At 39.9% G+C, this 19387-nt stretch overlaps 4 protein-coding genes across 5 annotated transcripts; all 4 read left to right on the top strand.

The window, feature by feature from the left end:
• The first annotated feature begins 28 nt into the window (after window positions 1-28).
• zbtb8os (zinc finger and BTB domain containing 8 opposite strand) lies at window positions 29-2491 on the top strand. The gene is made up of 7 exons (XM_026355265.1): window positions 29-202; window positions 444-468; window positions 564-685; window positions 778-860; window positions 1241-1293; window positions 1584-1620; window positions 1856-2491. Exons 1-7 carry the CDS (start codon window positions 121-123, stop codon window positions 1940-1942), a joined length of 489 nt encoding a protein of 162 aa, XP_026211050.1. The 5' UTR covers window positions 29-120; the 3' UTR covers window positions 1943-2491.
• A 605-nt stretch (window positions 2492-3096) lies between these two features.
• Window positions 3097-8716, top strand: LOC113158920 (KH domain-containing, RNA-binding, signal transduction-associated protein 1-like). 2 transcript variants are annotated; one of them, XR_003298591.1, is made up of 11 exons: window positions 3097-3500; window positions 4051-4178; window positions 4571-4687; window positions 4936-5082; window positions 5247-5374; window positions 5593-5860; window positions 5976-6052; window positions 6137-6198; window positions 6332-6502; window positions 8318-8379; window positions 8460-8716. XR_003298591.1 is itself a non-coding variant. In XM_026355263.1 (9 exons), the coding sequence occupies exons 1-9, from the start codon at window positions 3338-3340 to the stop codon at window positions 6436-6438; spliced, it is 1197 nt and encodes a 398-aa protein (XP_026211048.1). In that variant the 5' UTR covers window positions 3097-3337; the 3' UTR covers window positions 6439-7607. The 2 variants fall into 2 exon arrangements, 1 of the variants encoding a protein (XP_026211048.1); XM_026355263.1 differs by lacking the exons at window positions 8318-8379; window positions 8460-8716 and having other exon boundaries at window positions 6332-7607.
• Window positions 8717-9478: 762 nt separating this feature from the next.
• Window positions 9479-13312, top strand: tmem39b (transmembrane protein 39B). The gene is made up of 9 exons (XM_026356934.1): window positions 9479-9650; window positions 10291-10488; window positions 10607-10826; window positions 10942-11025; window positions 11161-11315; window positions 11980-12313; window positions 12402-12589; window positions 12685-12805; window positions 12929-13312. Exons 2-9 carry the CDS (start codon window positions 10358-10360, stop codon window positions 13160-13162), a joined length of 1467 nt encoding a protein of 488 aa, XP_026212719.1. The 5' UTR covers window positions 9479-9650; window positions 10291-10357; the 3' UTR covers window positions 13163-13312.
• A 497-nt stretch (window positions 13313-13809) lies between these two features.
• Window positions 13810-19279, top strand: ccdc28b (coiled-coil domain containing 28B). The gene is made up of 6 exons (XM_026353686.1): window positions 13810-14090; window positions 15126-15563; window positions 15894-16063; window positions 16289-16443; window positions 17625-17647; window positions 17782-19279. Exons 2-6 carry the CDS (start codon window positions 15328-15330, stop codon window positions 17834-17836), a joined length of 639 nt encoding a protein of 212 aa, XP_026209471.1. The 5' UTR covers window positions 13810-14090; window positions 15126-15327; the 3' UTR covers window positions 17837-19279.
• The last annotated feature ends 108 nt before the right edge of the window (window positions 19280-19387 follow it).

Raw genomic sequence — 19387 nt, 5'->3', positions numbered from 1 at the left:
AGCCATGACTACTTCCGGAAACGTCGTAGTCCATGAGGAAAGCCAGGTGTAACCTCGATATGCGGAAGATCAGAGTAGTTTATATTGAAACACGTTAATCTATTACAACTTACAGCTGCCATGGACGACCGTCAACTAGACCTGACTGAAGCGCAGATAGCTATCAAGTCCAAATACCCGCCCATCAACAAGAAATATGAGTGTAAGTAAGTGCGAGGTTACGATAAACAAATCAGCCCTGTTAGCTCCATTACTGTTTACACGCTCAGAGACTGTGATAGAAACTCTGTTTACAGTGTCTGACATCAGCTATAATCGTGCTCTATCGATCATAATATATTCTTTAATGCTGTTTATATCCGTCCAGCTGTTTTAAGTTGGTCGAACAACATGCAGTCAACTTTCCCCGGCTCATCATGTCACCCTGTGTTTTACAATTACAGACCTGGATCATACAGCCGATGTACAGTGAGTGTTTATTTTTATCTTGGCAGTTGGACTGGCATTGGATTGTCAGATCACAAGTGTCTCTATTCTTTATGATACATGTTTTTTCTTCCAAGAATTCACTCCTGGGGCAGCTCTTTGGAAGAAGCCTTTGAGCAGTGTGCCATGGGCATGTTTGGCTACATGACGGACACAGAGACTGTGGAGCCGATTGATACAGTTGAAGTGGAATCGGAGGGTGAGAATCAGCCACAGTGCCTCAAAGATACCTGTTTTAATGGTCAAAATCATAGGAATAATACGTATTCTTTCATTGTGCCTTCTCAATAGGTGAGGACATGGAATCTCTTCTATTCCACTTCCTAGATGACTGGTTATACAAGTTTAGTGCAGATCTCTTCTTTATTCCCAGGGTAAGTATGATGACCAGTTCAGTTGTGTGGTGTGGACAAATTAATTAGAGACTGTTAACTTGCTATAGGTACACTTATGAATAGCTTTCTTATCTCCTCTGGCTCTCTAGTAGACGTGCAACCTGCTCTGGTGTTTCCTTGCCCTTTGACCAGTTTATGATACATAGAAAAGGGATGTGTGCACAATGCATAATAAAATGTTATTTGTTGTATTAATTAATTATCATCATAGTAAAACATTCTCCCCTAAGAACAAAAGTAAAAAGACAAAATAGAAAAAGAAACATGCAGAATATTCTTTTGTCTAGATTCCATTTTTCAATTTTAATTGATTTTGTGATATTCTGTGTTTACGGTCATGTGTTGTTTTTTTCTCCTAGGAGGTTAAAGTTGTACATTTAGACAGAATGCATTTCAAGATTCGCTCAATTGGGTGAGTTTTAGTATATTGACATGAAATTTAGAAACAGAACTTTCTATATGATGAACAACAAAGTTTTACTAAAATTACAAATTAACTTTTAGCTCTGTAATAGCTGGTCAATGTGAATACGTTTCTTCAGACAATTAGGTAATTTTCATTAGGTAGAATAAAGTGTAGGATGAGATGCTGACTGCCTTTTTATATTCTCCCAATTGTTATTATTTATTTGACTTTGTAAGTTGCTCCCTCACATCTTAATTTTGCTTTTTTTTTTTTTTTTTTTTTTTTTAAAATGAAAGGTGGGGTGAAGAGTTCTCTATAGAAAAGCATCCACAGGTAAGCTACTACAGTGCTCATGAATTACTTGAGATATAACTGACGATTGTTTATTAATAATGTAAATCTGTAAATTATTAAAAAAAAAACAGAAAACTTTATGAAGTGTTTTTATTATTCACACGTTAAAAGGTTCAAGGTTAAAAATTTAAGAATAATGTAAAACCTAAAGAACATACATAATTATGCAATGCCAGTAATGCATTTATTTCTATGTCCTTTGTTGTCATTCAAGGGGACAGAAGTGAAAGCGATCACATATTCAGCAATGCAGATCCATGATAAAGAAAAACCAGAGATATTTGCAATTATTGATATCTAACAACACCTGCAGAGACGACTAACACTCCAGGTTTGATAGAACTGGAATGTCTACGTGGCCAATTTAAGTGGCGTTATCAACTAAAGCACTGATTTATTGATTTGTAAAATCACACTTTCTTCTTGCTGGGTGAATTGTTTACTATGGGGAACATTTCTTTTGACTATGGATACATACAGTACAGTGTAAAACAGATTATAGATTAGTTTTATGACACTACTTTTTTTAATCAAATAAAACAATTCAGAAATGGAAAAAAATCCTAAATACAAACCAGGCTCCAGTAATGTCAGTCCTGTGCAGGGATATGTATGTAAGAGAACTCTTTGCTTTATGTTATCATTAAGAAAGTAAAAATGAATTCACTGTTTTTTAGCACATTTGTTAATTCCGTTTTATTCAACTTAAATTAATATTCTTATTTATCATACATCTGAAATAGTGTTGATGCCTTATTAATCATTGTAAGTAATTAAACAAAGGATTATTTTACATGTGGGTTTGATTAAATGCTTTACTAGCAATATAAATAAAAATCTAACTTGTTAATATTTGTGGTGTGGTTATTCTGTAGGACAGAGCAGTAAATAAAAGTGCTGGTACTTAGCTGTTTTGTAAAGTATATGTCTTAAGAAACTTTAATTCTTACCTATTTTGCATAGATCTTCTAAAATTACCTAAAAAAATACCCTTAGATATGCTGATAAATACTCACAATACATGTCTGTCCCTCAGCTAAATAAGAATTTGGGAACAGTAACTATTTAATTAAAATGACTTGACTTACTACTCCTTGAAGTGATTTAGTCAAGTGGAAAATACCAACATTTGCTAGACAGTCCCCCAATATGAGGTATTTTCTTTGTTTTTTATTGAGTTTTATATATTGGGACAAGGAAGAAGCAGTTTGGAAACCTTTAAACTGTTGTGTTGTCCTAAGAAATAACGAGTAATTTTGCCAAAGTGAGAAGAAAAGAGATGATGTGAACAATATAATATGACTAATAAACCTAGAACTGATAAATTGTGGATTACAATCTTCTCCTATAGTTGCTAGAATACACGTTTTGCTGCACTGCGTGAGTGTGTGTCTTAGATTAGACAGTTTATGCTGCAGCAGATCCAAACACACACATCAACTTCGCTCCTCTCCGGCGGTGACGTCACGGCCTCCTCCTGCGTCTCTTCCTCCATCACAGTGAAATGCAGCTGCGCCATCTCCCCTTTGTCCATTGAAGGGAGCCGGGACGACCTGCAAAAAAAAAAAAAAACCGGGTGCTGTGTAACAGGACTGTTCAGTGCGCTGCATTTGGAAACCGCTGCTTGCTGCTGTTTTAGTTTGTGAACCTACAGAGGTTCCGTTGGGCTGATTTAACTGTGCTGCTGCGGCGCGTTATGAGCGAAGCGAATGCTAACAAGAGCAAGCCTGAGTCCCCGATAGAGCCGAGCCAAGAGAAGAAAAGCAACATGGAAGACACTAAATACCTTCCCCAGCTCCTGGCTGAAAAGGACAGCCTGGATTCATCGTTCACGCACGCCATGAAGCTTATTACTGCAGGTAAAGTTGGTGTGATTGTTTGTTAGCTTGTTCAGGCTAACGCAGACTAGCTAGCTAACCGTAGCACAGCGTGCGCTGAGGTTTCCTTCTCGTTGAGAGGCCGGAACATTAAACACGTGCTTATTAGCGATGTGGTTCAGACCATTATGAGTGAAAATGACCAGCTTCTGTTTATTTACTTCTCCATTCGCTAAAATGTGAAAATATTTGCAACAACCCCTCTTGTTAAATGATAGCTCAGAGTTGAATAGCGTTAGCTTCTGTTCGCCCCAGTGCAATAGACACGGACTTGTGCAAGAAACGTTCATTAGCTATACCTTAGTTATTACTTACATGCAGTTTATAGTGCGTTATCTATAGCACTAAATTCACCAAAGAAATGCATCGAGGTGCTTGAAATTAAAGGCAATATAATATAAATAACCTTTTTTTTTTTGCAGACTGCTACAGTAATGTTGGCCTGTTTCGGCTAACATTGCAAATCTATTTGCGCAGTTAGTTGCTCTTTGCGTCTGTGAATGCGAACCTAAAACCTTTCTTTTGATTGCAGAGATTGAGAGGATTCAGAAAGGTGAAAGCAAGAAAGAGCCAGAGAAGGAAACATATCTGAACCTGTTTGATACTAAAAATCTCAAACTCAAAGAGCGAGTTCTCATCCCCACCAAGCAGTACCCAAGAGTAAGTATTCACTTTTTTATAATCAGAGAGGGGAGGGCCTTACCAAATGTTAAGACATCTGGCATTGGTGCCTGGTCAGTCTATTACCTTCAAATGATTGAAGAAGCTTCTGCTAATCTTAAACAGAAATATACAATGTAAAACGGAGACAAGGAAGTTTCAAACACAGTTTTCACAAGCAGCTCGGACATGTCCAACTGTCCTGTGTATCTGACTTAAGCACCCTGTCACTTAGCCCTTCAAGTCTAGTCTAGTCCTAGTCATGCGCCTAGTGTATTTCTACACCTGTGTTTGCATGAACAGTTTTGCACCAGTCCAAAATGCGGGAGAGCATGGCATCTACTGTTGAGTGAAGATGGATTTAAGAAAAAATTTGGCTGACTTTTCCACAGGTCAACTTTGTCGGCAAGCTTTTGGGTCCTCAGGGCAGCACAATCAAGAGACTGCAGGAGGACACTGGTGCAAAGATTTCAGTTCTGGGCAAAGGTTCCATGAGGGACAAAAATAAGGTATGTTTTATACTGTGGGGTTACCCTGTGATAAATGTTTGTTAATTACTAGCTCTGTCCTGTGTGTTGCAGCTCAACATCTTCATTTATATTTAAAGAAGTCTGTACTCTAAGTACACAGCCCCATTTAGTAGAAAAAAGGGATTTTCCAAACATCAAAATTGAAAACAGACTACCTGTCTAACAAATGTGTAAATAATTTGTGTTCAGTCCAATTAATCATTATATGTCCTTATTCTGTTCTTCAGGAGGAAGAGCTGAGGAAGGGTGGTGAGGCTAAATATGCTCACTTGGCCATGGAACTGCATGTGTTCATTGAGGTGACGGCACCCATCCCAGAAGCGTATCTGCGCATGGCACATGCCATGGAGGAAGTGAAGAAGTTCCTGATCCCGGTACATCCAAGATGCATTTCCTTTTTGTTTTTTTATTTCAATTATACTTAAACCCATTTACAAAAAGAGTGTTGTTCAAATAAAAAATTGATTTTCCAGATATGTACGGTAGCTTTTTCTATTTTCTTATATAACTGACCTTTTTTTTTTTTCCTTGGCTGTAGGAACCTGGCGAGCATGACCCGTACATGGATCCTCACTTCCTGAACGGATCTCAGGATGGTTCGGGCCGGGGTCGAGGTGGTCACTTAGGAAGGGGCAGGGGCGGACCACCTGGTGCTGGAGGACCAAGGTAGGAGGCTGATTGATAATGACTCAAACCTCTGATACATGACACTCTATCATCTAGAAACATATATTGGCCTTTTAATTGTGTACAAACACACATATTGTCACCATTATATTGCGAAATGTTCACATAACACTGTTTCCTTTTTTGATATTTAAACAATACATCAATTTGTCTGTTTTCCGTTTTCCCATTTCACAACCTGGCTCCCTTTTCTACAGGGGGCGAGGAATGCCACGTGGGGCCCCTCGAGGAGCCATGCGTGGTGGAGCTCCACGGGGAGGACTTGGAAGAGGTAGCGCTCCTAGAGGTGCACCATCTGGTAGGGGTGGACCCCCTTCTGCTCCTGCTAGAGGAGGCTCGGCTCCCCGCTCTAGACCCCCTGCAGCCGGGGCTCCAAGGATGCTCCCATCAGCAGCCATGTCTCACCAGCAACATCAGGTTCCTCCGTCAGCATCACAACCCAAAGCTGAGGCTTATGAGGATTATGTGCGTATCTAAAATCATTAGTTTCTTAATTTTCCATTAATTGTCTCACACTGAAATTTTGCTGACTGCAGTCTGGGTTGTAACTCGTGATATTGTTAATTTGTTTCCCTTCTAGCCTCCATATGATGAATCCTACGCAGAACCTGCCTATGAGGGATATGATAGCTATTATAATCAACAGTCGGCGCCTGCGTGAGTCTAAATTAATTTTTTATGGGGATTTTTACAGTTTAAGGATGTGTGCTGCATTAACACTTGTTTACAATCTCTCATCAGGGATACGGAATATTATGATTATGGACATGGGGAGGCCCAGGATTCATCATATGAGCCTTATGGTAAGACTATACAACAAAACATCCACATGGTCACATACTGAGATCTCTTATAAAGCCATGATTGGACCTATTATCTGCTCATTCAGAATATTAACTTACACTTGTCTGTGTTTTCTCCTTTCTGTTCTTGCAGCTCAAGATGAGTGGGACAACTCATGGTCCAGCTCAGGTGCTGGAGGAAAAGCCCCCCCATCCAGGCAGTCGAAGGGCGGGTATAGAGAACATCCTTATAGATACTGAACGGCTACTGGTAGAGAGTTGTTAAGGCAACTGTCTCCAACTGTTACTCACTTAACTTTTCAAAGTAATTCCCCTCTTGTTTGTTCCCCTTTTTTATGCTTTATTTTATTTCGTTGTTTTTTTAAAACTCGGTAGAGACATTTTGTTGGCTGTATAATAGAGTGCTAGAGGAGAAGCGTTAATGCAAAGCTTTTCATTGTTTATCTGTTTCCATTTACTGTTTGTTTCAGTTGCATAGATTGCAGTTAAGGTCCTAGTGACTTAAACCTAACAGTCAACAAGAGTAACATTTAGTGATATTTGATGATTATTATTTCATTTAGTTGTTCTAGAACAAAATGTGATTGTGGCGATAACCTCTTCTCACATAGGCTGCAATATAAGTCCTTCACGACTGGACAAAAATGATCCTTAATGCCTCGTTGTAACTTAAGTATAACTAGAATCTATCTAATTGCAAACTAAAATACAGCCCTGAGACGTTTTGATTAAAACAAAAAGTCTTATTTGCTTACACTACAATACAAATCTCGTCTTGTGTGAAGTTATAGTATTTCGTAAAAAAAAAAAAATTAATAGTCCTGAAATCAATTTGAGAAAGAAATGCCTCTATTTTTGCCACTCCTTACAATTGGTCTATTATGTCGTACTATTCCTTGGAAAAACATCACAAATGTTAGAATACTTTTTGTAAACCTTGAAGGATTAACAGTCCTTACTGTATGTAAGGTAGGCTGTAGCCAACTCAATATTTTGTACATAATCTTAGGACAACTGTGTATGCTTAAAGTCGTGCCGTCTCCAAAATGCATAATGCTTGTGTACCTTTGGCTAAATAGGATACTAAATATATCCCAAAATGTTTTTCTGCAGTGCGTGTTTCAATAAAGTTTCTAGTTTCTTTTTAATCAATCTAAACATGGTATTCTGCCTTTGTTGTTCCAAAGTAATGCCTTCAGTCTGTGACTGTTGTTCTCAGTGGTTCGTAACAACGCAGAGTAATCTGCGTGTATACACGTCAAACTGATTTAAAAAGAAAAACAAAAGATAACAAAAAAGCAGTGTTTTGACAACGAACGTATCCTCTTCGTCTGTTATTCAAAAGTTATTTAAAGGACACTTGTAATGTCATCTTAAAAATAATAATAAAACCCATCACTCTGAGGTAATGTGCTGCCGAATACATGTTTGACTGGAATGATATAGTGCTTGAACATGTATTGTCATTAACCTTTAGTCATTTAGTCTATCTTTTCAAGCTCTCGAGAGCAGTGTATCTTCAGCCGCTTGAAATAACCGAATTTCAACAGTATTTCAAATCAAGCTTGCAGGGATCTTACTTGACTTTGATGCAAAGTCATGCTGGCTGGTTTTTATAAAAGAAAAAAATCGCAGAGGAGAGGATTCTAAAAGCCTAAAGATCGCCACAAGAAGGTAAAACTAACCCCAACACTCATTTGTTAGATTTTTGTTTTGTTTTCTGTGCAAAACATCAAGTAATGCAAGTCATCCAAAACATATCCAAAACATTGAACTACAAAATTATGCTATCAGTAGTTATTCCGAGCAAAATAAGTCGTACAAAACAATCAGAAATGGTTGTGATGCAACTCTTGCTCTAATAAAACCAACAATGGTCCATTCATATCACTCAATACTTAACCAATTTCCATCTTGATTATTTCTGTAGAATGTAGATTAATGAAAATTAATAGTTGCACTTAAAGCGTGAAATATCCCATTGGTGGACGAAAACAAACCCTTCAGCTTGAGTTGCATGATACTTTTGTAGTATAACGTTAGCCTTGCATGTGTGATGTCCACTGTGTGCACCTAGATACTGTTGTGTCCACGATCTCATTTCTGTTTCTCCTTTTAGGTTGTCACACTACTGTGTAGGTGTAATTGACACATTACGCTCCAGCATACCAGGCCTGTAAGGTCAGTAGAAAAGAAACCGAAGATGAGCGTTGGTGTCATTGTGCTCATTGTTTAACTATCACTATCTCTGTCTTTAACAGGTTAATTTAAAACTCCTGGAAAGAGCAGAAGACTTGCAGCGTCTTTTATCGCCACTAATTCCTCGAAGGATTTGTCTGATTAAGAAAAGCGTAGAAGGAGCATGATCACCACTGAGAACATGCTCCGCTCTTCTGAAACATTAGAGGAAAAAGGATGTCTGTTTGTTTTTTTTTTTTGTATGTACCATTATTATATCCTGTTGTCCCTTTTGTTGAATGTGTTTTAGTTTCTAATATTTTTGTTTTATTTTTATAGACATTTTTAATGCCTTTTTATATAAAAAGTAATTAAAGTTTTTCTAAATTAAACAAGTTTATTCTTGAGGTTTGTCTCTTAATGAGAACAGTCTGTATATTTACAGTTGTATTGAGGATTTAATAGCTAAAGGATTGTTAAATGTTTTTAATTTACTACCGTATATTGTAACTTCTCTTTATAACTTCAAGAGTGACCAGCACAATTACAGTCCATGCACTATGTAAACTACCATCTAAATAGAAAATGTAAAATAAAAAAAGAAGCTAGGTGTTTGGCCTTGCAGATCATACCAGTTTTTACACTTTGTCCCTTCAGTAGACGGCACATACACAGCAGCTTATCTCCAACAAGTCTCAATCACAATGTTTTACAATGTAGAAAAAAAGGTAGGGGAGGTAGTAACTTAAAGTTTATATCATTTGAGCTTACATTGGTCAGGTGTCAGGATAACAGTCCAAAGATCCTTTAGCATTCACTGAGACAATTATATAGTTTAAACAAATTACCTGTGTATAATGGTATAATTACCAAGGAAGAGGCATTGCCACCACTGATCAGTGTCTATGAGTATAATATAAAACTATCAGTGCACAAAACCAGTGGGTATGTACACAGATCTGTGTACATACACAAGATTGACTATTTGAAGTATATTGCACACAATGAAAACACTTGGGTTTCCTTTCCTTGCCTTGTTGCGTCTGTGAGAAAGTCGACGGATTGTCCCTTTAAGCGACTCTCCTCCCACAGGTCGCTAACATATCCGCGCCCCCGTCAACCAGCGGCTACCTTCACATCAACAATGAGTGTCTTCGCTGATTTCAATGAAAAACACGCCAGTATTTCAATAAATATTCTGAAGATTTATTGTGTTTAACTTATTGTCTGTGCAGCAGAGCAGGGTTTAACGCAGACAGCAGACACTGTCGTTGGTAAGATCTCATTTTCTTGTTTAGCCTGTTTGGTAGCTTGCTTGGACGCTAGCTAGCTGCAGGGACACGGTGCGCTAGGCCTCGGTCTTTGTATTTATTGAAGCATGGTCTTGGCGGACAGGCTGGAGTCGGACCCTCGTTGTGTAGGTCCACGTTGTTTCGTCTGCCGTCCTAGAAATATAGAGGTTTGTCAGGAGCTGTTTGAGCCGAAGCCGTGAGCTAAGTAGAAGTCATCCTAAAAACAAGCTAGCTTGTAGTGTCAGCTTCCGCAAAACTTGCACCATGTTAAAATGATGCTATGCTGCGAGTGCAGACTTGTTTGCATTATATGTGTATTTATAAGGGAGAATGATGCATTTATTTAATGTTGCATGTTTTTCTATTTTTAGTACAACCTTAAGGTTTAGTTATTTATTTCTAATGTTTGGCTTTGTGAACCACTCCTTATCAGTGTCCAACTAATCCAATCATTGACTAAAGTGTGATTGTATTGATGATGCTGTGCCACTAGTTCCCAACTACTTGAAACATACCACAGACTGATTTAAATCATAAACACCATTGCATAGTGTTGCATATTGGATAATTCAGATCAGCCCCCCCACCCTGTCTGTCTGACCTGTCTTCTTGTTGTGATCAGGTACAAAGGAGAAGAATCACAAAACTAAGCACACAGCTGGAAGAGGTGAGCCGTGGGCGTGTCTGCAATGGCTGGTGGAAGGAGAGGGGCGAACCGAACCACATACTGCAGACCTCCACTAAGCGGTGAGCCAGGCTCCGTCAGCAATGGCAACCACTCGACCAGCTCCCCAGTCACAGGGGTGCGATCTCGGACGAGGTTAGTGAAGCTCTTAAACACTGCTCAGGAATGGTTGACTCCTATCTGGGCTGTATCATGATAACATGCACAACGCTGGCTTCTCAAGGATTTTCTACGCCCTCTGCTCTGTCTGCAGAAATGGCTCGGGAACATGCATGTCCAGCCCCCCACTGGCTGCTCAGACTGTGGTTCCTCTGAAGCATTGTAAGATACCGGAGTTGTCTGGGGATCGTAATGTGCTGTTCGAGCTCCATCTTTTCTTCTGCCACCTCATTGCCCTCTTTGTCCACTATGTCAATATCTACAAAACTGTGTGGTGGTACCCTCCATCACACCCTCCCTCCCACACATCACTGGTGAGTATTCACTGACCTATGCTGGTATTTATGATTTGTACTTATGCTTGTTTACAGAAATATACAAGAATATATGGTGGTCACTGTAATCCTGAACCTCTCTTATTATTTACAGAACTTTCACCTTATTGATTATAACATGCTGGTGTTCACTGTCATCATATTGGCAAGAAGATTAATTGCAGCAATTGTAAAAGAGGTAAGTTCTATCTTTTGAGAGTTGTATTAATGGTGTATTATTTTATCCTCTGTCTTTGTTTCTATTACACATTTTAAACTTAGTTTCTATGTTGAGTGAAGATGCTCTGATCTGATGGCTCCTTTTCTCCTCTAGGCATCACAGAGTGGGAAACTCTCCTTCCCTCATTCAGTCTTTTTAGTGACTGCTCGGTTTGCTGTGCTAACGCTGACAGGCTGGAGTCTGTGCCGCTCCCTCATTTACCTCTTCAGAACCTATTCTGTCCTGAGCCTGCTTTTCCTCTGCTACCCGTGAGTATCCTCAAGACATAAGATGGACATGTTTACACCAGCTCCAATCACTGCTCTTCAGTGAATTTTGAACTTGACAACAGATAATCTTACAGAGACATTGCTGCTTGAATGGGAGTTATTTGTTTCACCCACTAGCAGAAGAGCCGACACATGCTCTCATTGCCCTGTGTTCTGTGCTTGAAATGTCCACTCGACACTCATCACTTGCTCTACGTACACTCGTACACACGTTTTCAGTGTTCTCCGCACTTTATTATTCACATACATTATTTATGCTCCAGTGTGGTTTGCTTGTGTTTCATGGCTTGGCTCCAGCTTCAGTAGTTCCTTTTGGTGTGTCTGCTTTCACAATTTCTCTAGAAGCTGTCAAAATTTGAATGCTGTAATGATTCAAATCTTGTTTGCATGTTGTTTGTTGTCTTGCAAGCACTGTAGTGCTGTGTGTCATTTTGGAAATAATGTTTTTGTTAATATTAAATATCAATAACTTGGTGTACTCTTCGTTTCCTGCATGTTTGATGGGATATGCTGTTTGTAAATGTTTATCTATAGCAGACATAGGTGCATAGATTTTAGACATGGATATCTGTTGCATGTCGTCCTTGTAGCCATCTCTTTCAAGGCAAGGCATTCATTCTAAGCATTTGTTTTTTTCCCACAGATTTGGGATGTATGTTCCATTCTTCCGGCTGAACTGTGACTTCCGGCGAGCCGGTCCACTTTCCCCCATTGCTAGCATTGGCTCCAAAGAGGTGGGCAGCGTGAGCCGGGGCAGGGACTACCTGACTGTGCTGAAGGAGACGTGGAAGCAGCACACCAGCCAGCTGTACGGCGTTCAGGCCATGCCAACTCACGCCTGCTGTCTCTCCCCGGACCTCATCCGCAAGGAAGTGGAGTACCTGAAGATGGACTTCAACTGGAGGATGAAGGAGGTGCTGGTCAGCTCGATGCTCAGCGCTTACTACGTGGCTTTTGTACCTGTCTGGTTTGTCAAGGTGAGAACCTCCTTTTTAAAATATTAACTTAATAATTCAAACACTCCTGAATGTCTTTATTTATTTCTGCTTGTATATTTTACTTCAGAGTACACAGTATGTGGACAAACGCTGGTCTTGCGAGCTCTTCATCCTGGTGTCAGTCAGTACATCAGTCATCCTCATGAGGCACTTGTTGCCTCCTCGATACTGTGACCTGCTTCACAAAGCTGCAGCTCACCTGGGCTGCTGGCAGAAAGTAGACCCCTCACTCTGCTCTAATGTTCTTCAGCACATGTATGTACTGCTCACACCTTATTACTGGGTTTTAGTTCCTTGTGGACTAAATATAGCCAAATCCTGATCTCACTCTGCTACCTGTTTATGCACAGATGGACAGAAGAGTTCATGTGGCCACAGGGAGTCCTGGTTAAACATAATAAGAACGTCTACAAAGCAATGGGTCACTACAATGTTGCAGTCCCATCAGATGTGTCTCATTATCGCTTCTATGTAAGTATTTCTGAAATGTCTGTGGGACCATGACATGGAGGTTACAGAGAGCCTGTACTGTAACATTTGTGGTGCTGACATTATCTGATTACTGACGGCACCCTGTCTGTTTCCCTCTTCTAGTTCTTCTTCAACAAGCCTTTACGAATATTGAACATACTCATCATCCTGGAAGGTGCCATCATATTCTACCAGCTCTATTCACTGATATGCTCAGAAAAGTGGCATCAGACTATATCGCTGGCTCTGATCCTCTTCAGCAACTACTACGCCTTCTTCAAGCTCCTCAGAGACAGAATAGTGTTAGGAAAGGCATACTCATACTCAAATAACTCATCGGACCAGAAAGTCAGTTAGACTTAAGTTATTATTAGTCACATCCACTCTGGAACAAGACAAACATGCCTAAGAGCTCTGTATTTTTTCTACAAACTATGTTTCGTGTCATGTTTCTGTTCTGATCTGCCATAATAAATAAAAAGAAGTATTTTTGTACTGCCTTAAAGGTTTACCTTTATTTATTTATGTTATCAAGTTCTAAAATATGTGACCATACTGGACACAACAGGCATCACCGTCTTAGAAGAGTAGAGCTTAGTCCACAGATTACACAAACTCAAAAACATACACACATGTAGAAGCGTGGATAATCTGGTTAATATTTCTGTGTAGTTTATTCTACTGTAATATATAGATGTCTCCTGATAATAAAAAACAAATCAATAGAGCTATATTGCGATGGTTAAGCTTAAAGGGGTGGGATGACCCTTTCATTTATATTTAAATCCAGTCAAGAAAATAGAGGATTTCTTTGTTTACAACAAAGGCACAGAGGTGAGTTTGGGCTGCTATAATAACAAGAGGAGAGCACTGGCGCCACCGTGTGGCCTGTTCGTATTTAGCCCTCGCTAACCTCCGTTGTGACAAACCCAAATGACTTTAATATTTGCAAAAGAACCACAATCAGCTGATCAGTGCTGAGCAGCGCACATCATAGTGTGGACTCCAGCTGTGCAGACAGGCCGCGGGGGCGCACAGCGGCACCGGGGGCGCACTGGCTCTTTAAGAGGGACAAAACACGACGGCTCCGCTCGGATCGAGCGCGTCGATGCCGCGCTTTACATTTCGTCAGTGAATTGTGCAGCTCCCGCACACGCAATTCCCCTATTATCGTGGTTTTAAGGACGGTTCATTAGCAGGAACTACACGTAAACGTTTTTAATGGCAGGAGCCGAAATATGACGCTGTGCGCAGCCGGCTCGCTCTCCAGCGCGTAATTGATTCGGTAAGTCTTTATTTGTGTCATTCGTGGACGATAAATCTGTTCAGTCGCCTTCTCCCACGCTGAATTCAACCTTATCAACACACAACTGCTGTCTGAACATTGTTCTTAATTACTCTTCCTACAGTGTGTTGATATGAACCTATTAAATAATGGTTTCAGCGGATAAAGTTGGTATTGTGTGCCACTGTAGTGGCCATCTTTGGATTCTACTTTGAACGGAGGCTTGGCGCAGTGTTGAGGGGACAACAGCTTTCTAATCAGTTCTTATGGCACTAAGCCTTATGCAGACCCACTGCCGACATTATAAAGGAATGATAACAAGCTGTAATAATCCAGTATTATACTGAAATTGCAGTGTAGACCAGTGCAAGTGCTGTAATGCTACTCCTCCAGTGTGAAACCTAATTTATATAAAACAATATCTCAATTTAATGCAGTTATTGAATGTTTTATTGGATCAGGCTCTACTTCATTATGCATTTCAGTTTTTCTAGACACTTATTGTAAATGGATAGGCATAAAACCTTTAAACTCATATTGATTTTTTTCCACTGAGCCATTTATTTGAAAGTGATCTGCATTAGGTCCATTTGTATCACTCTGTATGTTGTTGTGTTGTTGTGAGTAGTCGCCTTGTCTCCATGTACCATCAGATCACAACAACAGATCTCAGGATCACAAGCGGGTTTTAAATGAATCAGGTGGTTGCGCTTTTGTCGGTTTCCTGGTACTCTGCTTGACATACAGGCTGTAACTGGTTATGTTACTTGTAATAATTCACCCTGCTTCACTCCACATATTCTCTCATTTCCACTTTGAGGCTGCTCTAAAAATATCTTTCTAGAACACAGACAGTAGCTTCAATTAAAAACACTGATCTCAATGCATCTCATTTTTAGAAGTAGATGAGTGGCACAGTATTTCCTACTGTCTGTAAATGTAGTAAGTGTGTGTTTGGGTTTTTCTGCTGTAATAACACAGGCATGCTGTCTAGTTAATGAAAGCATTAATGGTGTTTTTTCTTCCATCCTGCAGTGTGGACAATCCTGAGCTGCAGCACTTATTTTGGCACAGTCAGTATCCTCCTGCACAAGTCTTCTTAAACCGAGGGAAGGGTGCTAGTTTTCTAGCTCCCACCTTTGTTGTTTCAGGACATCCTGTACATCAGCCAGGCGGTGCCCCCTCATCCTGCCTCGGAGAGCTTCACTTAAAAAAAGAGCAAAATAAAAAAAAAATAATGGAAGACAAACGCAAGAAGCGCAGCCCAAAGGTGTCTCTCCCTCAGCCTCCTCCTCCCCCAATCAACCCACGCAAACTCTCCGTCCTGCCTGCCAGCAAAAGTGCCACCTTCTCTCTCGGCCTGCCGCAGCCTCCCTCCCCCAAGAACAGAGGCAAATACAAGAGGTCCATAGGAGCACCAGGACAGCCCAAAGAGGTGTTCGCTGCTGTTGTCGCTCCACCAAAGACCACCAGGTTTGTAGCAATAGGTATTGAATCTTGAGTTTTGCACTGACATTTAAATATACGATAAGTCTGCTTTGATAATTTATAGTTTTGAAAGTGTGGCACGTTCTGAATGTTACATAATTTAACTTAAAGAGTTGTAATAAATCATTTTGGAATTGTTTACAACAGCAGAAATAGATACGGCAGGTGTTATTTTAACATAACTAAAAAGAAGCAATATTATATGCCTATTATATAGTGTGTATAAAAACACTTGAAGATTGGGCTTTTTTTTTTTATTTGTGCTTTAAGAAAAAATAAATTGTCATTATTGTGATGTTTTCTTTTTTTTCTCAGGCCGCACAAGGAGAAGCCCAGGGCCCCTCAACCAGCAGGGCCCAGTAAAGTTGTCCAGTCTTCACCCCTGCAGCACTCCTTTCTCACAGATGTCTCAGACGTGAGAGAGATGGAGGGAGGACTTCTCAACCTCCTCAACGACTTCCACTCAGGCAAACTGCAGGCTTTCGGTAAGATCACCTTGATTCGATTGGCCACCGAGGGAATATTCTGTTACGGGCTGAAAATAAAGCCAGTTGAGAAGTGGCTTTGTTACATTAAGAAGACTGAAATCAAATAGCCTTAGTGCTATTTTTACATTTCTGCTGCCATGGAAATATGTTTGACTTTGTCTGTAATCTTACTGCAACCACAAGAGATTACATTTTGCGTGTTTCAATCCCTTTGATCGGTAGGTAAGGTGTGCTCCTTTGAGCAGCTGGAACATGTGCGTGAGATGCAAGAGAAGCTGGCTCGTCTGCACTTCAGCCTCGACAGTCACGTGGAGGAACTTTCAGAGGACCAAAGGAAGTGTGCCTCCGACCACAACCTGGAGCACCTGCTCTGTAATGTAAGCACGAACCACAGCAGCACAGCTGTGTGTGTTTTTCCATCTCAGGGATACGACCATCACATTGTTCACTGTGTCTTAAATCAGCCTGAGCCTTTAAAGTATCTTTGAATGTAATTTTTTGCTTCCTCAAAAATGACTCGGAGAGCTCAGTGTATGTTTCATTATTGTTTCTGTCACGTTGGACAAGCAACTGAAACTTTGTAACGTGACACTGTGAGGCCAAGAGATGAGGCAGGTTTCAACCTTGTTGATGCCATGTGGGTTATCCTGGATTGGACGTGGTAGTTCAGACTTTTACCAGAAATCCTGCATTAAAAATTTGAGTTGTGGGTTTGTAAAAATTTGCATTTCATAGAAACCAATATATAATAAATAAGAATTATGCTATTTAATTGAATCGTGGGAAATGTAGTGTTTTTGGAACTTGACCTATACAAGGAACCAAAAATCAGGAGATGTCAGCTTTTGCGTCTTTGGTTTTTATCACTGCTTGTGCAAATCTAAAATTTAAATAACAAAACAAACAGTGTGCATTAGTTTATGTTTTTGTGTTTTACAGTTCAGGAAGATAAGTGATTATATTTAATGTATGTATTGTTAATGTCTGAAGCTCATAACAACCTTATTTTCCTTTCTTTGACTTTTAACTGTGAAACTCTGTAATATAAATCTGAGTAATATAAATTAAACATTGTGTAATGAGTCTTTCTGTGATACAGGTGTTAAAACCGAGCTGCTTGTTGGTCTAAACATTAAATATTACCCAGCACAAACAGTGACGTGCAGCCAAAGAACGCCTTGAAAGAGTTTCTATTGTTAGCGTGTGTTAGTGTGGCTCCTAGTTACCCACGCCTGGGGCTGGTATGCTCACTGAGGGGAAGTTGCAGTGCTGTGTGTGAGGGAGGTGAGAAAGAGTCTTCAGCTCATTACAGATACTGCTGCCAGGAATACTTGCTATCTGTAGCAGCAGTGGATATTTGTGCCTTGGAGCAGATGGGCTGTGAGGTGACTTTACTTTTTGTGGATAAGGACCCCGACCTGTTGGTTTTGTAAACGTAGTCGGATGATTGGAGTTTAATTCAAACATCGACCTGACATATGTTGACTGTTATGTAGTATGATTACAGTTAGTGATGACTTGCATGAGCTCTAAACACTTTTGTGCATTTGTTTCGCAGCTGGAGGAACTCAGCACCTCAATGTATCCTTTCCTAATTACGTATGTTTATTTATGTTTATAATATCATTAGCAATCCAGACACAGACTCTGGATTTAAATGATCTGTTCGCAGTTCAAAGCTCCTCTGTGTGAGTCCTTAATGTATCTGCATTTAGACAAAAGCTCCACCTAGCTGAGAACCAGGACCTGCCCAAAACATCTGGTCCCTGACAAAGCGAGGCGTGGCGGACGGGCGAACGCACATTCATCTTCTCGCAACATCTACCCAGTGCAGGTTGCCATGGCATTGATCCAGCTGCCTTAGTAACAGAATGGAAAAATCTGCAGGAGGAGGGAGGCGGTTTTTCCATTTGGTCAGTGAAGCCGGGGGAACCATACAGCGACTCAAAGCAGCAGAGGGAACACTCAACCAAAATCACAAACCCCTCATTCATAGCACAAAGACCGAAGGGTATCCTGAACAGAAATGCGAGAGGAATACATTTTGCGTTTACGTTTTCCACATTTTCTTGGCTTCAGCTAATAGTTACATCATTTTGGTAACAAATAGCTGAATCCAGGGCAGAGTAGTATTTGGTTCTGTTTTCCTATTAGAGAAAGTGCATTTAGTGAGAGGTTTGGTATTTCTGTTGTGTTTGTCTCATATTATTCTTTGTCGTTTGTGCAATTTTAGCTGATTTATGCGTCTGTCAGCAAAAAGAAATTTAAGCCATATTTAAGTAGCAAATTATATCTGGTCCTTGTCAACACTACCACTGTGGTCAGCTCAGAGCTCTAAAGGGAGTTTCACTTTTGCTATGATTCTGAATGAACTCCCTCATTTTTATATGTTTGCTAAAAGTTTACTACTGGTTAACACACTGGATTAAGTCTTATCTGGATGAACTGTGCATTTTAAAGAGACTATGTGATCTAATGTACAAGTTGTATGTTTGATTCATTTACATCTAAAACGGTTGATATGGCGTTTTTCCGATGTATTTGCCTACACTGAGTTTAATATAACTTAGCGTTACATTAAACTGTCGCTGTCAGCATTGCATTATTACAACAAGGACAATTGTGTAATAGATACTTCAGGATTGCCTCTTGCTTTTATTTTTGTGAATGAAGGCCCAGTAGCAGCACCTCTCTAAGCACAAGCTACTCTTCTGTTGCTACCGACATGCTGTAAAATCACCTGCTGTAATGTGTAGGTGTAGGTTACAGTGAGAGTTCATCCAGTCCTACGCAGGAACACGTTCCTGTCTATCTCCTCACAATGTGCTGGAGAGCACGTTCACAGAGTGCTGCAGCTGACATAAATCTCTGTACAGTCCTATTTGTGTGGCAGCTACTTTGATATGTAAAGACTGAAGTTGTGAGATGATAGTTCCTGTTTGGCAATGATATACTTTGGCCCTAATGCTTAACCCTGACAAATAAATTAAGAGTGCTATTCGAGTTTAATCTGAAACATCAAAGCATCGGTGGATTCAGCTATTAAATGTAATTTAAGTCTTTGATGACTGCTCACTAAGCCTACCTCTCTCCTCAGTCTATTCATACTGACTCAGTTGCACAACATGTCATATGATATAGGCACAAGCAAAACAAAACTTGAGAAGAATCTGATGGGAGACTGTACCCTTCAATAAAAATAAATGGTGTACAACAGGCATTAATTGTGTGTTTCTTGGACAGAATGTATTTTGCCTTTCATTTTAACTAACAGTCAAATGTAACTAAAGAATAGACATCATTAGAAAAGGTCCATTTTAA

Source organism: Anabas testudineus, chromosome 12, assembly GCF_900324465.2.
Source record: "Anabas testudineus chromosome 12, fAnaTes1.2, whole genome shotgun sequence".
NCBI classification, from domain to species: Eukaryota; Metazoa; Chordata; class Actinopteri; order Anabantiformes; family Anabantidae; genus Anabas; species Anabas testudineus.
The sequence above is the reverse complement of the archived record's forward strand: the minus strand, read 5'-3'. Positions and strand labels throughout refer to the sequence as shown.

Coding starts and splice junctions, on each gene's coding strand:
- ccdc28b (XM_026353686.1), top strand. CDS start 15,328: ATGGAAGACAAACGCAAGAAGCGCAGCCCAAAGGTGTCTCTCCCTCAG. Junction 16,064..16,288: donor AGGCAAACTGCAGGCTTTCG/GTAAGATCACCT, acceptor TTTGATCGGTAG/GTAAGGTGTGCTCCTTTGAG. Junction 17,648..17,781: donor GAGGAACTCAGCACCTCAAT/GTATCCTTTCCT, acceptor ATCTGCATTTAG/ACAAAAGCTCCACCTAGCTG.
- zbtb8os (XM_026355265.1), top strand. CDS start 121: ATGGACGACCGTCAACTAGACCTGACTGAAGCGCAGATAGCTATCAAG. Junction 469..563: donor GATCATACAGCCGATGTACA/GTGAGTGTTTAT, acceptor TTTTCTTCCAAG/AATTCACTCCTGGGGCAGCT. Junction 686..777: donor AGTTGAAGTGGAATCGGAGG/GTGAGAATCAGC, acceptor CCTTCTCAATAG/GTGAGGACATGGAATCTCTT.
- LOC113158920 (XM_026355263.1), top strand. CDS start 3,338: ATGAGCGAAGCGAATGCTAACAAGAGCAAGCCTGAGTCCCCGATAGAG. Junction 5,083..5,246: donor TGAAGAAGTTCCTGATCCCG/GTACATCCAAGA, acceptor CCTTGGCTGTAG/GAACCTGGCGAGCATGACCC. Junction 6,053..6,136: donor AATCAACAGTCGGCGCCTGC/GTGAGTCTAAAT, acceptor ATCTCTCATCAG/GGATACGGAATATTATGATT.
- tmem39b (XM_026356934.1), top strand. CDS start 10,358: ATGGCTGGTGGAAGGAGAGGGGCGAACCGAACCACATACTGCAGACCT. Junction 10,827..10,941: donor CTCCCTCCCACACATCACTG/GTGAGTATTCAC, acceptor TATTATTTACAG/AACTTTCACCTTATTGATTA. Junction 11,026..11,160: donor TTGCAGCAATTGTAAAAGAG/GTAAGTTCTATC, acceptor TTTCTCCTCTAG/GCATCACAGAGTGGGAAACT.